Source organism: Furipterus horrens, unplaced genomic scaffold (assembly GCF_987537825.1).
Source record: "Furipterus horrens unplaced genomic scaffold, mFurHor1.1.pri manual_scaffold_7, whole genome shotgun sequence".
Taxonomy (NCBI): domain Eukaryota; kingdom Metazoa; phylum Chordata; class Mammalia; order Chiroptera; family Furipteridae; genus Furipterus; species Furipterus horrens.
In genome coordinates, this window is record NW_028327177.1 from 105,368,535 (window position 1) to 105,381,177 (window position 12,643).

A 12,643-nucleotide genomic window follows, 5' to 3' on the forward strand; every position below is an offset into this window, starting at 1 on the left:
TGTGTCCACTGGGAGCTCTCAAGGGCCTAGGTCTTTGTATTCTTTTCATTTACTCTGATGCCGGATACACAGCACTATATGTCACCTGCTTACTGAATAAATAAATTCATTAAATAATTTGTTCTCTTGAGAAGTGATGCTGTTTACCTCTCACTCTGGACTGCCAGCCTGATGTTTCATGTTAAGGATTATTCGGTATTTCTGTTATTGGTGTGGTCAGAGTGGGGAAAGCTGGTGCCCAGAGGAGCCAAGAGACTAGGGTCCCAGTTCTTATGAGCTCTGTGATCCCACAGTGGTCCTCTAACCTTTTGCGACCTCCATGGTCTCAGCTCTAAATTGGAGGTGACCATATCATGCTAGGCAAGCAAGGGGCTGGGCCAGTGATGGCTTAAGTCCTTCTTGTGGTCTGAGAGAGTTGGGTGTCCTGAATCCAGTCTGGGCCCTGCCAAAAGCAGCCAAGTCCCTATTCCTTCCTGGTCTTGGTTATGGCAGTGTGCCTGCAGCTGCTCCCAGCAGCCCAGAACCTAAGAACGTTTTCCTCCTCCCTCTTTGTACTTCAGATCTGCATGTCAACATTTGAACTTGAGATGGAAAAGGCCTTTGCCTTCCAGGCAAGTCAGGACAAAATGTGCAGTATCTGCATGGAAGTGATCCTCGAAAAGGCATCTGCTTCTGAGAGAAGATTTGGCATTCTCTCCAACTGCAATCACACGTACTGCTTGTCCTGCATCCGACAGTGGAGGTGTGCCAAGCAGTTCGAGAACCCGATCATTAAGTAAGTGCAGCAAGGAGTTTTAGCTGTAGAAGTGGGGGGAGAAGGTTTGCTTTGGGACTGTCTTCCATCCACTCTTAAGCCCTCCCCGTCCTTCAGAGACGTTTCAGTGCAGAGGAGTACTGGTGAGTGCTTGCCCCCGGGTGTGTGACCATGGGCACATCACTACCCTTCCTGAGCCTTTGAAATATGGGTAAGGATTCCTACCAAGCTGCAGGGTGTTTGAGGGACTCAGCAGGGGTCATCTGTGCAAGAAGGGGAATGGCACTGGCCTGTTTGACTCCAGTACTAGCAGTTATTGGTGGCTGCGCTTAGTCTGATTGCCTTTTGCCCTTTTTAAGCTTCATTTTCTTTCCATCTGTAAAATAGGGTTATTTGATAATTAAATGGAATAATGCATGTAAAACATTTCATATGTCTGATACAGAGGACATGCTCCATGGAGCCAACACGGAGTTTGTTTTCCAGCTGTATTGAGATACAACTGACATAACACAGGATTCTTACATTCTACAGTGGGCCAGGGTGGGGGGCGCAGGCTAACATTGAAAAGTTACTGTGTGCTGTGTACTGTTGTAGAAACTCTTCACACACATTAACTGATAGTTCTCTCAGAGACCCTATGGTCATCCTCACTTTAACAGATGAGGAAACTGAGGTATGATGAGCTCAAGTAACTTGCCTAAAGTCACACATTTGTGTGGTAAAATAACAGCTTTATTGAGATAAAAATGTACAATTCAGTGCTCTTTAGTATATTCAGAGTATACAACGGTCTGATTTTGGTACATTTTCATTATCTCAGAAAGAAACCTGTTTGTTGTCACTGCCGTCCCTCCCCACCAGTGGCTGCCACTGATTCACTTTCTGCCCTGTGGATTTATCTGTTCTAGGTATTTCATATAAATGGGACCTTCCAGTATTTAGCATTTTTGTATTTGGCTAAACCTTTCACTTAGCATGGTGTTTTCGGAGTTTAACCGTGTCATAGCATATACGTGCTTCAATCCTTTCTGTGGCCAAACACTGCATTGTGTGGACAGCCACACTTTGTTTCTGCATCACAGACGGACACTGGGTTGTTTCCACCTTTTGGTGGAATAGTGCAGCCATGAATATTCATGTGCAAGTTTTTGTGTGGATACGTTTTCGTTTCTCTTGGGTAGATACCTGGAGTGGAGCTGTTGGGTCATCTGGTACCTCTCTATTTTACATTCCCACCAGCAGTGTACGAGGGTTCGTTTCTCCATATACCCTTACTATCTTTATTTCTGATTTTAGCCATTCTAGTAGTTGTGAAGTATATTTTATTGTGCTTTGATTTACTTTTCTGAAAACTAAAGATATTGTGCATCAACTAATGATATTTTGCATTTTTTTCTGTGCTTTTTGGGCATTTCGGAGAAATGTCTACTCAAATCCTTTGGCATTTTAAAATTGGGTAGTCTTTTTATTGAGAAAAACATGTTTTTAATAGTAAATATGGTTTGGTTAGGAAACATCTGGAATGGTTATGCATTTGAGCAAGGGCTTTAGTGATGTGGTGTGCACAGGATTCCTAACTTAACCTCTTCCATACTAACCTGATTCTTATTTCAGGTCTTGTCCAGAATGCCGTGTGATATCAGAATTTGTAATTCCAAGTGTGTATTGGGTAGAAGATCAGAATAAAAAGAATGAATTGATTGAAGCTTTCAAACAGGGAATGGGGTAAGTGCTTTGAGTTCAGGCATGATCCTCGTGGCTGCCTTAGCTCGTTTCAGTCTTTGCCATCACCTGTAGAGAAACCCCCCTACCCTCCCTAGAACGTCATCATGGGAGCCAGAGGCCACTCAGAGACTCTTCCCTCTCTCAGGCATCATGCTGGGCTTTGAAGATGCAGAGATGAGCAAAGCCATGGTGCAGTGGGCTTGTTAGTTTCTTAGGTGAGCAGTATCCCCTAGAAATCCTGTTTCTGATCCTGAGGTTGACTTGTCATCTGTGATCATTCTTTCATTCAACAGTTATCAATTAAAGATCCATATGAGAAGCCCAGATTTTCTAGTTGCTTGGGATACAGCATGAAACAAATCAGACGAACTCCCAGCCCTCATACAGCCGACATTTTAGTGAAGGAAGTAAATAATAATAACCAAAAAAAGATAAATAAGGAAAAAATATTAAATAGCGAGCAGGGATAAGGAGCGAAATATGCCCAGAAATGGGGGGCAGGAAGTGAAGGGGATGCAATTTTAGTGTGGGAGACCAGAGAATGCCTCAGTGAGGCGACATTTGAAGAAAGACCTAGGGGAGATAAGGCAACAAGCCATGATGTGAGTGAGAAGAACATTCTAGATGCAGGGAATAGTCACTGCAAAGATTCTGAGGTTGAAGCATGCCTACTTTATTCAAAGAACAGCAAGAGTGGCTCAAATTGGGGAGAATACTGGAGACCAGGACAGAGGTACCAAAGCAGGACAGGGGGCAAATTGTGTAGGGCTCTGTAGGTCATTGGATGAAATTGGCCTTTTATTCTGGATGAGAATAGAAGTTTTGACTAGAGGAGTGATATGAACTGATTGATATTTTCAAAGGATCACACTGGCTGATTCACTGAAAATATATTAAAAGAGGAGGCAAAGGTGGAAATAGGGAGACCAGTTAGGCTATTGCAATAATCCAGGCAACACATGACAGTGGCTTGGACCAGGGTGGTAGGTATGGAGGTAATGAGAGGCAGTCTGATTCTGGGTATGTCTGGGATTGCTGACGTGTTGGGTTTGGGGCAGGTGTGAGCACAGAGGCTGAGGATTCAAACTTCACCCCCAGCACTACTGCTTTCCGTTTCTTCACTGCACTGCCATCTTTGTTGACCAGTTTCCTCTTTCAGTTATCTATTTTTGTAAAATGTCTTGTGGGTTTATTACTGGGAGATAAGGAGGCAACACAACTATGCTGAATAACAGATGCACAGTGACCAGATACCAGCAGACTTTGGAGGAAAGTTACACGATTGGTCAGTGACTGTGGTGCGTGTTTGTTATTCATAGTGATGTGGACTGAGGCACTAACAGCACCATTTGTACTTGATGCAGTTACTCGCAGTTAAATGTTTTGTAGTAATTAAAATTTGAACTGATTTTGAAGAATTAGGTGTTATTTAACTAAACCATGGTGGATTAGTTTCCTAAGGCTGCTGTAACAAATTGCCACAAATGGGATGACTTAAAATGATAGAAATTTGGTGTCTTACAGTTCTGGAGGTTAGAAGCCCAAAATCAGGTGTGGGCAGGATTGGTTCCTTCTGGAGACTGAGGGAGAATTTGTCCCACGCCTCTCATGGCTGCTGGCAGTTCTTTGCGTTCCTTGGCAGATGGCAGCATAACTCCAATCTCTCCCTTCTTACAGGATGAGGCAAAGTAGGTTTATAGGTGTGAGTATGCGAAACACAGAGTTTATTCTTGTATTACTACTAATATTTTCCATAGGAACAACTGTAAACCTACTTTTGCCATGCCCTGTATTCTTCCCTGTTTCTTTCCCCCCTTTCCGTCTCTTGTAGGAACAAACGTGATTGGTTTTAGGACCCTCCCATTAATCCATGGTGACATCATCTTGAGATCTAGAACTTTATCTGCAAAGATCCTTTTTCCAAATAAGGTCACAAGTACCAGGTCTTACGATTTATCCTCTTTAGGGACGCTATTTGACTTGTACATGGTGTCTCAGTCCATTCTGGCTTCTGTAATAAAATGCCTTAGACTGGGTAGCTTATAAACAAATTTATTTTTCACACTTCTGGAGGTTGGGAAGTCCAACATTAAGGTGCCAGCATGGTTGGATTCTTGTGAGGATCCACTTCCTGCTTCATAGCTACTGCCTTCTTCTCACTGTATCCTTACTTAGTGGAAGCTGCAAGGGAGCTCTCTGGTTATCTTTTGTAAGAACATTTATCCCATTCATGAGGGCTCTATTATTTTGATTTTAATTACCTCCTAATCCTATCATGTCAGTTTTAAGGAGATCCCAACATTCAAACCATAGAACATTGTAACTGAAATTAAGCTGCCTGTTTATCATTTTTGATGGATATCTATGCTATTTCCAACTGTTGGTTATACTGAATATCTTTTAGAATTCCATTTTAACTTACAGCTTTAGCTTTACCTCTTTTTTATAAATAGTTTTCCTTGAAGTTACAATATACTCTTAATTTTTTCGCAGGCAGAGTTAATATTCCTACTGTCTTATATTAATATGCAGTTACCTCCTTATTGCCATCTTCTTCACTACATCTCTATATTATATTTACATACATTAGAACCCCACAAGATAACAATGTAATTATTTTTTGTTGAGAAAGTTTCTTATACTCTGATAGCAAATATTAATTATATATACAGTATTATCAACTATAATCCCCGTGCTTTACATTACATCCTTGTTCATCTCATCGCTGAAAGCTTATTACCCCCTAGGTTTCTGGTTTTAGGTCTCATGTTCAAGTCTTTAGACCATTTTGAGTTGACTTCTGTGGATGGTGTAAGATAGGGGTCCAGTTCCAGGCTTTTGCATGTGGCTGTCCAGTTTTCCCAACACCATTTATTGAAGAGACTATTTTTTCCCCATTGTATATTCTTGGCTCTTTTGTCATAGATTAATTGACCATATATATGTGAGTTTATTTCTGAGCTCTGTTCTGTTCCATTGACCTATGTGTCTCTTTTTGTGCTAGTACTGTATCATTTTAATCACCATAGCTTTGTAGTATAGCTTGAAATCAGGAAAAGTGATCCCTCCAGCTTTGTTGTTCTTTCTCAAGATTGCTTTAACTTTTTAGGTCTTTCTTGTTCCGTACAAATCTTACGATTGTTTGTTCTATTTCTGTGAAAGTGCCACTGGAATTTTAATAGGGATTTCACTGAACCCGTAAGACTACTTTGAGTAGTATGGACATTTTAACAATATTTATTCTTCTAATCCATGAGCACATGATATCTTTCTATTTATCTGGGGCTTTATTTCATGAGTGTCTTAATAGCTTCCAGTATAAAGATCTCTCAACTCCTTGGTTTAATTTATTCATATTTTATTCTTTTTGATACAATTGTAAATGAAATTATTTTCTTAATTTCTCTGATAGTTCATTTCTAGTGAATAGAAAGTCAACTAATATTTGTATATTGTATACCCTGTAACTTTACTGTAATAATGTATGGATGTAATATTTTATATACATTCGAACCCTGCAAGGTACTAATATGACTGTTTTGCCTTTAAAAGCTTGTTTTTTGTTTTAAGTGGAAAAAAGTTGTTTATACGTAGGGCACTGGAAATAGTAAGTATCTTTCTTACGTATATAATTCCTTCCAAGTGGTTTAATTTCCCTTCAGCCACAAGAATTACCTTTAGCATTTTGTTAATCTGCTGGTTTACAGTTTGTGAGTATCTAAGAGTCTATTCTTTTTTTTTTTTTTTTTTTTTTTAAATATATTTTATTGATTATGTTGTTACAGTAGTTCCAATTTTTTCCCCTTTACTCCCCTCCACCCAGTATCTCCCTCCCCCAGCATCCCCCCCCAAGTCCATACCCATGGTTCGTAAAAAATAACTATCCCTCCCTCTCAGATATTAAGACCCTTTGTAATCTTGTAAAGGACAATGGGCGAAGGTCTCAAGCTCCTCTAGCTGCTTCAAGCTGGACATGGTCGTCATCCTACCTACCCTTGGGTCCAGAAATCCCTAATAAGAGTGGGGGTGTGGAGGGGAGGGTGGCCTTCCCACATGGGGAAGGATCATGCAGACTCCAGGTCAGTTGGCTGTCTCCGGACAACGGCGTGCTTGGTTTAGCAGGCTGGCATCCTTGTTGTGTTCTGGGGGCAACAGATTTGGCAAAAAGGGTTAAAAAGCATCATTCAATCCATAACTACTAGGTGGCAAAAGGCAGGGATTAATTTTTCAATGTTCCACATTAGGAGAAAAAAAAAAAAAAAAAAAAAAAAAAGGGCTTCTTTGGAGGAAGGTGTGCTAGGCACATCTCTCCTGTCCAAAACCCTTTTGCCCATTTTATTTAGTTTGGGCTGAGGGAAATAGTTTATGTTTCCCCCCTCTCAGACCTCTGGGCCCTTTCTGTCCAAGCCATTAGGATAGAAAAGAGAATTCAGTTTTAAAGTGAAGCCCACAGACCACCCCATTCTTCACCAACTCAGCCATTTAGTTCAGCCAAACTGTTGAGTCTCCGGAGGCAGCGCTGCAGAGAGGATTAAGTGAGGCTTATGCGTACAGACAATCACTCAGGTAATGCGGTCATAGGCTTATGCCCTTTGAAAACAGAAAACACATGTTAATTTATGTAACATAACCAACAAAAAAGTCTCTAAATCTGTAAGACTGTCTTATTGGGAAGACATACAGTTGCAAGGCACTTGACATTCTACTTGCCTGCAACTTGAATCTCTTTGGTGATATCACAGATATGGTTTAATTTTCAAGTGAAACCATTTTTTAAATGAGAAGAAACTTTTAAGACGGTTAGCTGCCCTACTTTACAGTCTGCCACTGATCATTGTGATTTTCCTTGAATACTGATTTTTCTCCCTAAGATTACTCTCCTTGTCTTTAAAGGGACTACATTAAGTCCATTTTTAATTTATCCTGTTCATTTGCATAAGCATAACACGAGCAGCAAATGATCACTTATGATCTTTAGTTCTGTTTTGCTGGAACTTACCCAAGGAACATTTAGGGTGGCCCTCAGTCTGCTCTTCAGTGCACAGAAGCTGGGCCACATACCTGGCATTCATCCTTGCCTGTACACACCTGTCCTTTCCAAGTCTTTCTGGTTTTCCATTGTGCCTTAAGGTCCCTTCTAGCCATCTTTCAGGAAAACAACCTTCGTTCCTTCCCTGGAGAGATTGCTGTGGACCGCACAACCAACCATGGCAGCAGGCCTTTTATTTCGCGGGCTTTTATTACCTTTGAAAGTCATTCCCAGTTCCTTAGGGCTTTTTGGTAACAACATGAGCCCAAGCATGTCTCCTTTAGGCTTGACATTCCAGTCAAAGGCTTGTTCAGAAAAAGGAACCTCTATTAACAACTGGTCTTATTAGGTCTATGCAAAGAAACTTAAGTCATTACTTACTTGTTTAGAATGCCAAACTCTGGAGAGATCAAATAGGGAGAAAAATATACAACGTGAAGGAAAATCTTTGTCCTAATATTCACTGAACTGGCATTTCCATTCTTCATATTTTCATTTTCCCCCACTAAAAAAAATTTTTTTGTTTGTTTTTCCATTACAGTTGTCTCTCTTTTTTTTCCCCTCTTGCTTCCCTGTATCCTGCCCCTCCCTTCCCCCACATTCAGTCCCCACTCAGTTGCCCATGTCTGTGGGTCATTTATACATGTTCTTTGATTTTACACTTCCCCTTCTTACCCCCTTTTCTCCCTCCCCCCTCCCCCCTTGTTACTGTTAGTCTACTCCTTGTTTACATACCTCTGTTTCAATTTTGCTCATTTGTTTGTGTTGTTCATTAGTTTCCTGTAATAGGTGACAGCATAACGTATTTTTCTTTCGTTGCCTGGCTTATTTCGCTAAGCATAATTCTCTCTAGTTCCATCCATGTTGTTGGAAATGGTAGAAGTTCCTTCTTTCTTTCTGCTACATAGAACTCCATTGTGTAAATGTACCACAGTTTTTTGATCCACTCATCTACAGATGGGCATTTAGGTTGTTTCCAGCACTTGGCTATTGTAAATAGTGCTGCTATGAACATTGGAGTGCATAGGTTCTTTTGAATTGGTGTTTCAGGATTTTTCGGATATAATCCCAGTAATGGAATTGCTGGTTCAAAAGGCAGTTCCATTTTTAGTTTTTTGAGGAAATTCCAAACTGTTTTCCATAGTGGCTGCACCAGTCTGCATTCCCACCAGCAATGCACCAGGGTTCCCGTTTCTCCGCATCCTCTCCAGCACAAGTTGTTTGTTGATTTGTTGATTATGGCCATTCTGACTGGTGTGAGGTGGTATCTCATTGTGGTTTTTATTTGCATCTCTCTGATGGCTAGTGATGTTGAGCATATTTTCATATGTCTATGGGCCCTCTGTATGTCTTCTTTGGAGAAGTGTTTGTTCAGGTCCTTTGCCCATTTTTTAATTGGGTTGTCTGTCTTCTTGGTGTTGAGTCGTATGAGTTCTTTATATATTTTGGAGATCAATCCCTTGTCTGAGATGTCATTGGCGAATATATTTTCCCATATGGTTGGTTTCCTTTTCATCTTGCTGATGTTTTCTTTAGCTGAGCAGAAACTTTTTAGTTTGATGTAGTCCCATTTGTTTATTCTTTCCTTTATTTCCCTTGCCTTAGGAGATATATCAGTGAAAATGTTGCTACGTGGGATATCTGAAATTTTCCTGCCTATTTTTTCCTCTAGGACTTTTATGGTATCACGGCTTACATTTAAGTCTTTGATCCATTTTGAGTTTATTCTGGTGTATGGTGTAAGTTGGTGGTCTAGTTTCATTTTTTTGCATGTCCCTGTCCAGTTCTCCCAACACCATTTGTTGAAGAGGCTCTTTTCACTCCATTTGATGTTCTTTCCCCCTTTGTCAAATATTAGTTGACCATATGAACCTGGGTTTATTTCTGGGCTCTCTATTCTGTTCCATTGATCTATATGTCTGTTTTTATGCCAGTACCAGACTGTTTTGATTACCGTGGCCTTGTAGTATAGTTTGATATCAGGTATTGTGATTCCTCCTACTGTGTTCTTCTTCCTCAAAATTGCTGTGGCTATTCGGGCTCTTTTTTGGTTCCATATAAATTTTTGAAGTATTTGTTCTAGGTCTGTGAAATATGTTGCTGGTATTTTAATAGGGATTGCATTGAATCTATAAATTGCTTTGGGTAGTATGGACATTTTAATGATGTTGATTCTTCCCATCCATGAGCATGGTATATGCTTCCATTTATTTGTATCTTCTTTAATTTCTTTCTTCAATGTTATGTAGTTTTCTGAGTACAGGTCTTTTACCTCCTTGGTTAAGTTTATTCCTAGGTATTTTATTTTTCTTGTTGCTATGGTAAATTGAATTTTTCTTTCAGTTTCTATCTCTGAGTTTTTATTGTTGGTGTATAAAAATGCCTTTGATTTCTTAATATTGACTTTGTATCCTGCTATTTTGCCGAATTCACTTATTAGGTCGAGTAGTTTTTTTGTGGAGTCTATAGGGTTTTCTATGTACACTATCATGTCATCTGCAAATAATGACAGTTTTACTTCCTCTTTTCCAATTTGGATGCCTTTTATTTCTCTTTCTTGTCTGATTGCGGTGGCTAGAACTTCCAAGACTATGTTGAATAGGAGTGGGGAGAGCGGACATCCTTGTCTTGTTCCTGATCTCAGGGGGAATGCTCTCAGTTTTTGCCCATTGAGTATGATGTTGGCTTCAGGTTTCTCATATATGGCCTTTATTATGTTGAGGTATGCTCCCTCTATTCCCATTTTGTTGAGAGTTTTTATCATAAATGGGTGTTGTACTTTATCAAATGCTTTTTCTGCATCTATTGATATTATCATGTGGTTTTTGTCTTTCATTTTGTTTATGTGGTGTATTACGTTTATTGATTTACGAATGTTAAACCATCCTTGCATCCCTGGGATGAATCCTACTTGATCGTGGTGTATGATCTTTCTAATGTGTTGCTGGATCCGGTTTGCCAATATTTTGTTGAGGATTTTAGCATCTATGTTCATCAGCGATATTGGCCTGTAGTTTTCTTTCTTTGTTGTGTCTTGACCTGGTTTTGGAATTAGGGTTATACTGGCTTCATAGAATGAGTTTGGCAGTCTTCCCTCTTCTTGTATCTTTTGGAATAGTCTGAGAAGGATAGGAGTTAGTTCTTTCCTAAATGTTTTGTAGAATTCACTTGTGAAGCCATCCGGTCCAGGGCTTTTGTGTGCTGGGAGTTTTTTGATTACTGCTTCAATTTCACTAGCTGTTATTGGTCTATTCAGACTTTCTGCTTCTTCTTGATTCAGTTTGGGAAGACTATAGGTTTCCAGGAATCTGTCCATTTCCTCTAGGTTGTCAAATTTCTTGCCATACAGTTGTTCATAATAATTTCTTATAATCCTTTGTATTTCTGTGGTATCAGTTGTGATTTCTCCTCTTTCATTTCTGATTTTATTTATTTGGGTCCTCTCTCTTTTTTTCTTGATGAGCCTGCTTAAAGGCTTGTCAATTTTGTTTATTTTTTCAAAGAACCAGCTCCTACTTTTGTTGATCTTTTGAATTGTTAGTTTAGACTCTATGTCATTTAATTCTGCTCTGATCTTGATGATTTCCTTCCTTCTACTTGATCTGGGCTTTGCTTGTTGTTCTTCCTCTAGATCTTGTAGCTGTAGGGTTAAATTTTTTATTAGATATTCCTCTAGCTTTTTTAGGTAGGCCTGTATTGCTATGAACTTTCCTCTTAGGACTGCTTTCGCTGTATCCCATAGGTTTTGGGTTGTTGTGTGTTCATTATCATTAGTTTCCAGAAACTTTTTGATTTCTTCCTTGATGTCATTGTTAACCCATTCATTATTTAATAGCATGTTATTCATTCTCCATGAGTTTGAATGTTTTTGAGTTTTTTCCTTGAGGTTGATTTCCAATTTTAAGCCATTGTGATCTGAGAAGATGCTTGATATAATTTCAATTTTCTTGAATTTGTTAAGGCTTGTTTTGTGTCCTACCATGTGGTCTATCTTTGAAAATGTTCCATGTGCACTTGAGAAGTATGTATATTTTGCTTCTTTGGGGTGAAAACTTCTATATATATCGACTAAGTCCATTTGATCTAGAGTGTTGTTCAGTGCCTCCATATCTTTGGTGTTTCTTTGCTTCGAAGATCTGTCCATTGTTGACAATGGGGTGTTAAAGTCCCCTACTATGAGTGTGTTGTTGTCTATATCTTTCTTGGAGTCTTTCAAAAGTTTCCTTACATATTTGGGTGCTCCTAAGTTTGGTGCATATATATTTATAAGGGTTATATCTTCTTGATGGATTTTTCCCTTAAGTATTATGAAATGCCCTTCTTTGTCTCTTTTTATGGACTTTGCTGTGAAATCTGTTTTGTCTGATATAAGTATTGCTACCCCGGCTTTTTTTTCATGTCCATTTGCTTGGAATACATTTTTCCATCCCTTTACTTTCAGTCTGTGTAGATCTTTTGTTCTAAGGTGGGTCTCTTGTAGACAGCATATATGTGGGTCATTCTTTCTAATCCATTCAGCTACCCTATGTCTTTTAATTGGAGCATTTAATCCATTTACATTTAAGGTTATTACCGATAAGTACTTATTCATTGTCATTTTTCCCCTTTGTACTCGTGTTCTTCTCTGTCTCTCTCTGTTTCTTTATCTTCTTAGAGCAGACCTTTTAGCATCTCTTGCATTGCTGGTTTGGTGGAGATGTATTCTTTAAGCCTTCTTTTGTCTTGGAAGCTCCTTATTTCACCCTCCATTTTGAATGAGAGCTTTGCTGGGTATAGTATTCTAGGTTGTAGGCCTTTGTTTTTCATTGCTTGGAATACTTTTTGCCATTCCCTTCTGGCTTGTAGTGTTTCTGCTGAGAAATCTGATGATAGCCTTATTGGAGTACCCTTGTATGTTATTAGTTGTTTTTCTCTTGCTGCTTTTAGGATCCTCTCTTTGTCTTTGAATGTTGCCATTTTAATTATGATGTGTCTTGAGGTGGGCCTGTTGGGGTTCATCTTCATTGGGACCCTCTGTGCTTCCTGGACTTGCGTGACTCTTTCTCTCGTCATGTTAGGAAAGTTTTCTGTCATTAGTTTTTCAAAGAGGTTTTCTATCCCTTGCTCTTCTTCTTCTCCTTCTGGAATTCCTA

General features: G+C 39.4%; 1 protein-coding gene across 3 annotated transcripts in view; it reads left to right on the forward strand.

Annotated features, from left to right (window-relative positions):
• Nucleotides 1–12,643, forward strand: part of MKRN2 (makorin ring finger protein 2) — a 60,329-nt gene that overhangs the window by 40,671 nt on the left and 7,015 nt on the right. For 2 of the 3 annotated variants that reach the window (XM_090284197.1, XM_090284198.1), the window contains exons 5-6: nucleotides 561–775; nucleotides 2,372–2,482. In XM_090284197.1, the coding sequence (XP_090140323.1) occupies nucleotides 561–775; nucleotides 2,372–2,482 (326 nt within the window). The remainder of the gene's footprint in view (nucleotides 1–560; nucleotides 776–2,371; nucleotides 2,483–12,643) is intronic. The other variant, XM_090284199.1, reaches the window with a different exon arrangement.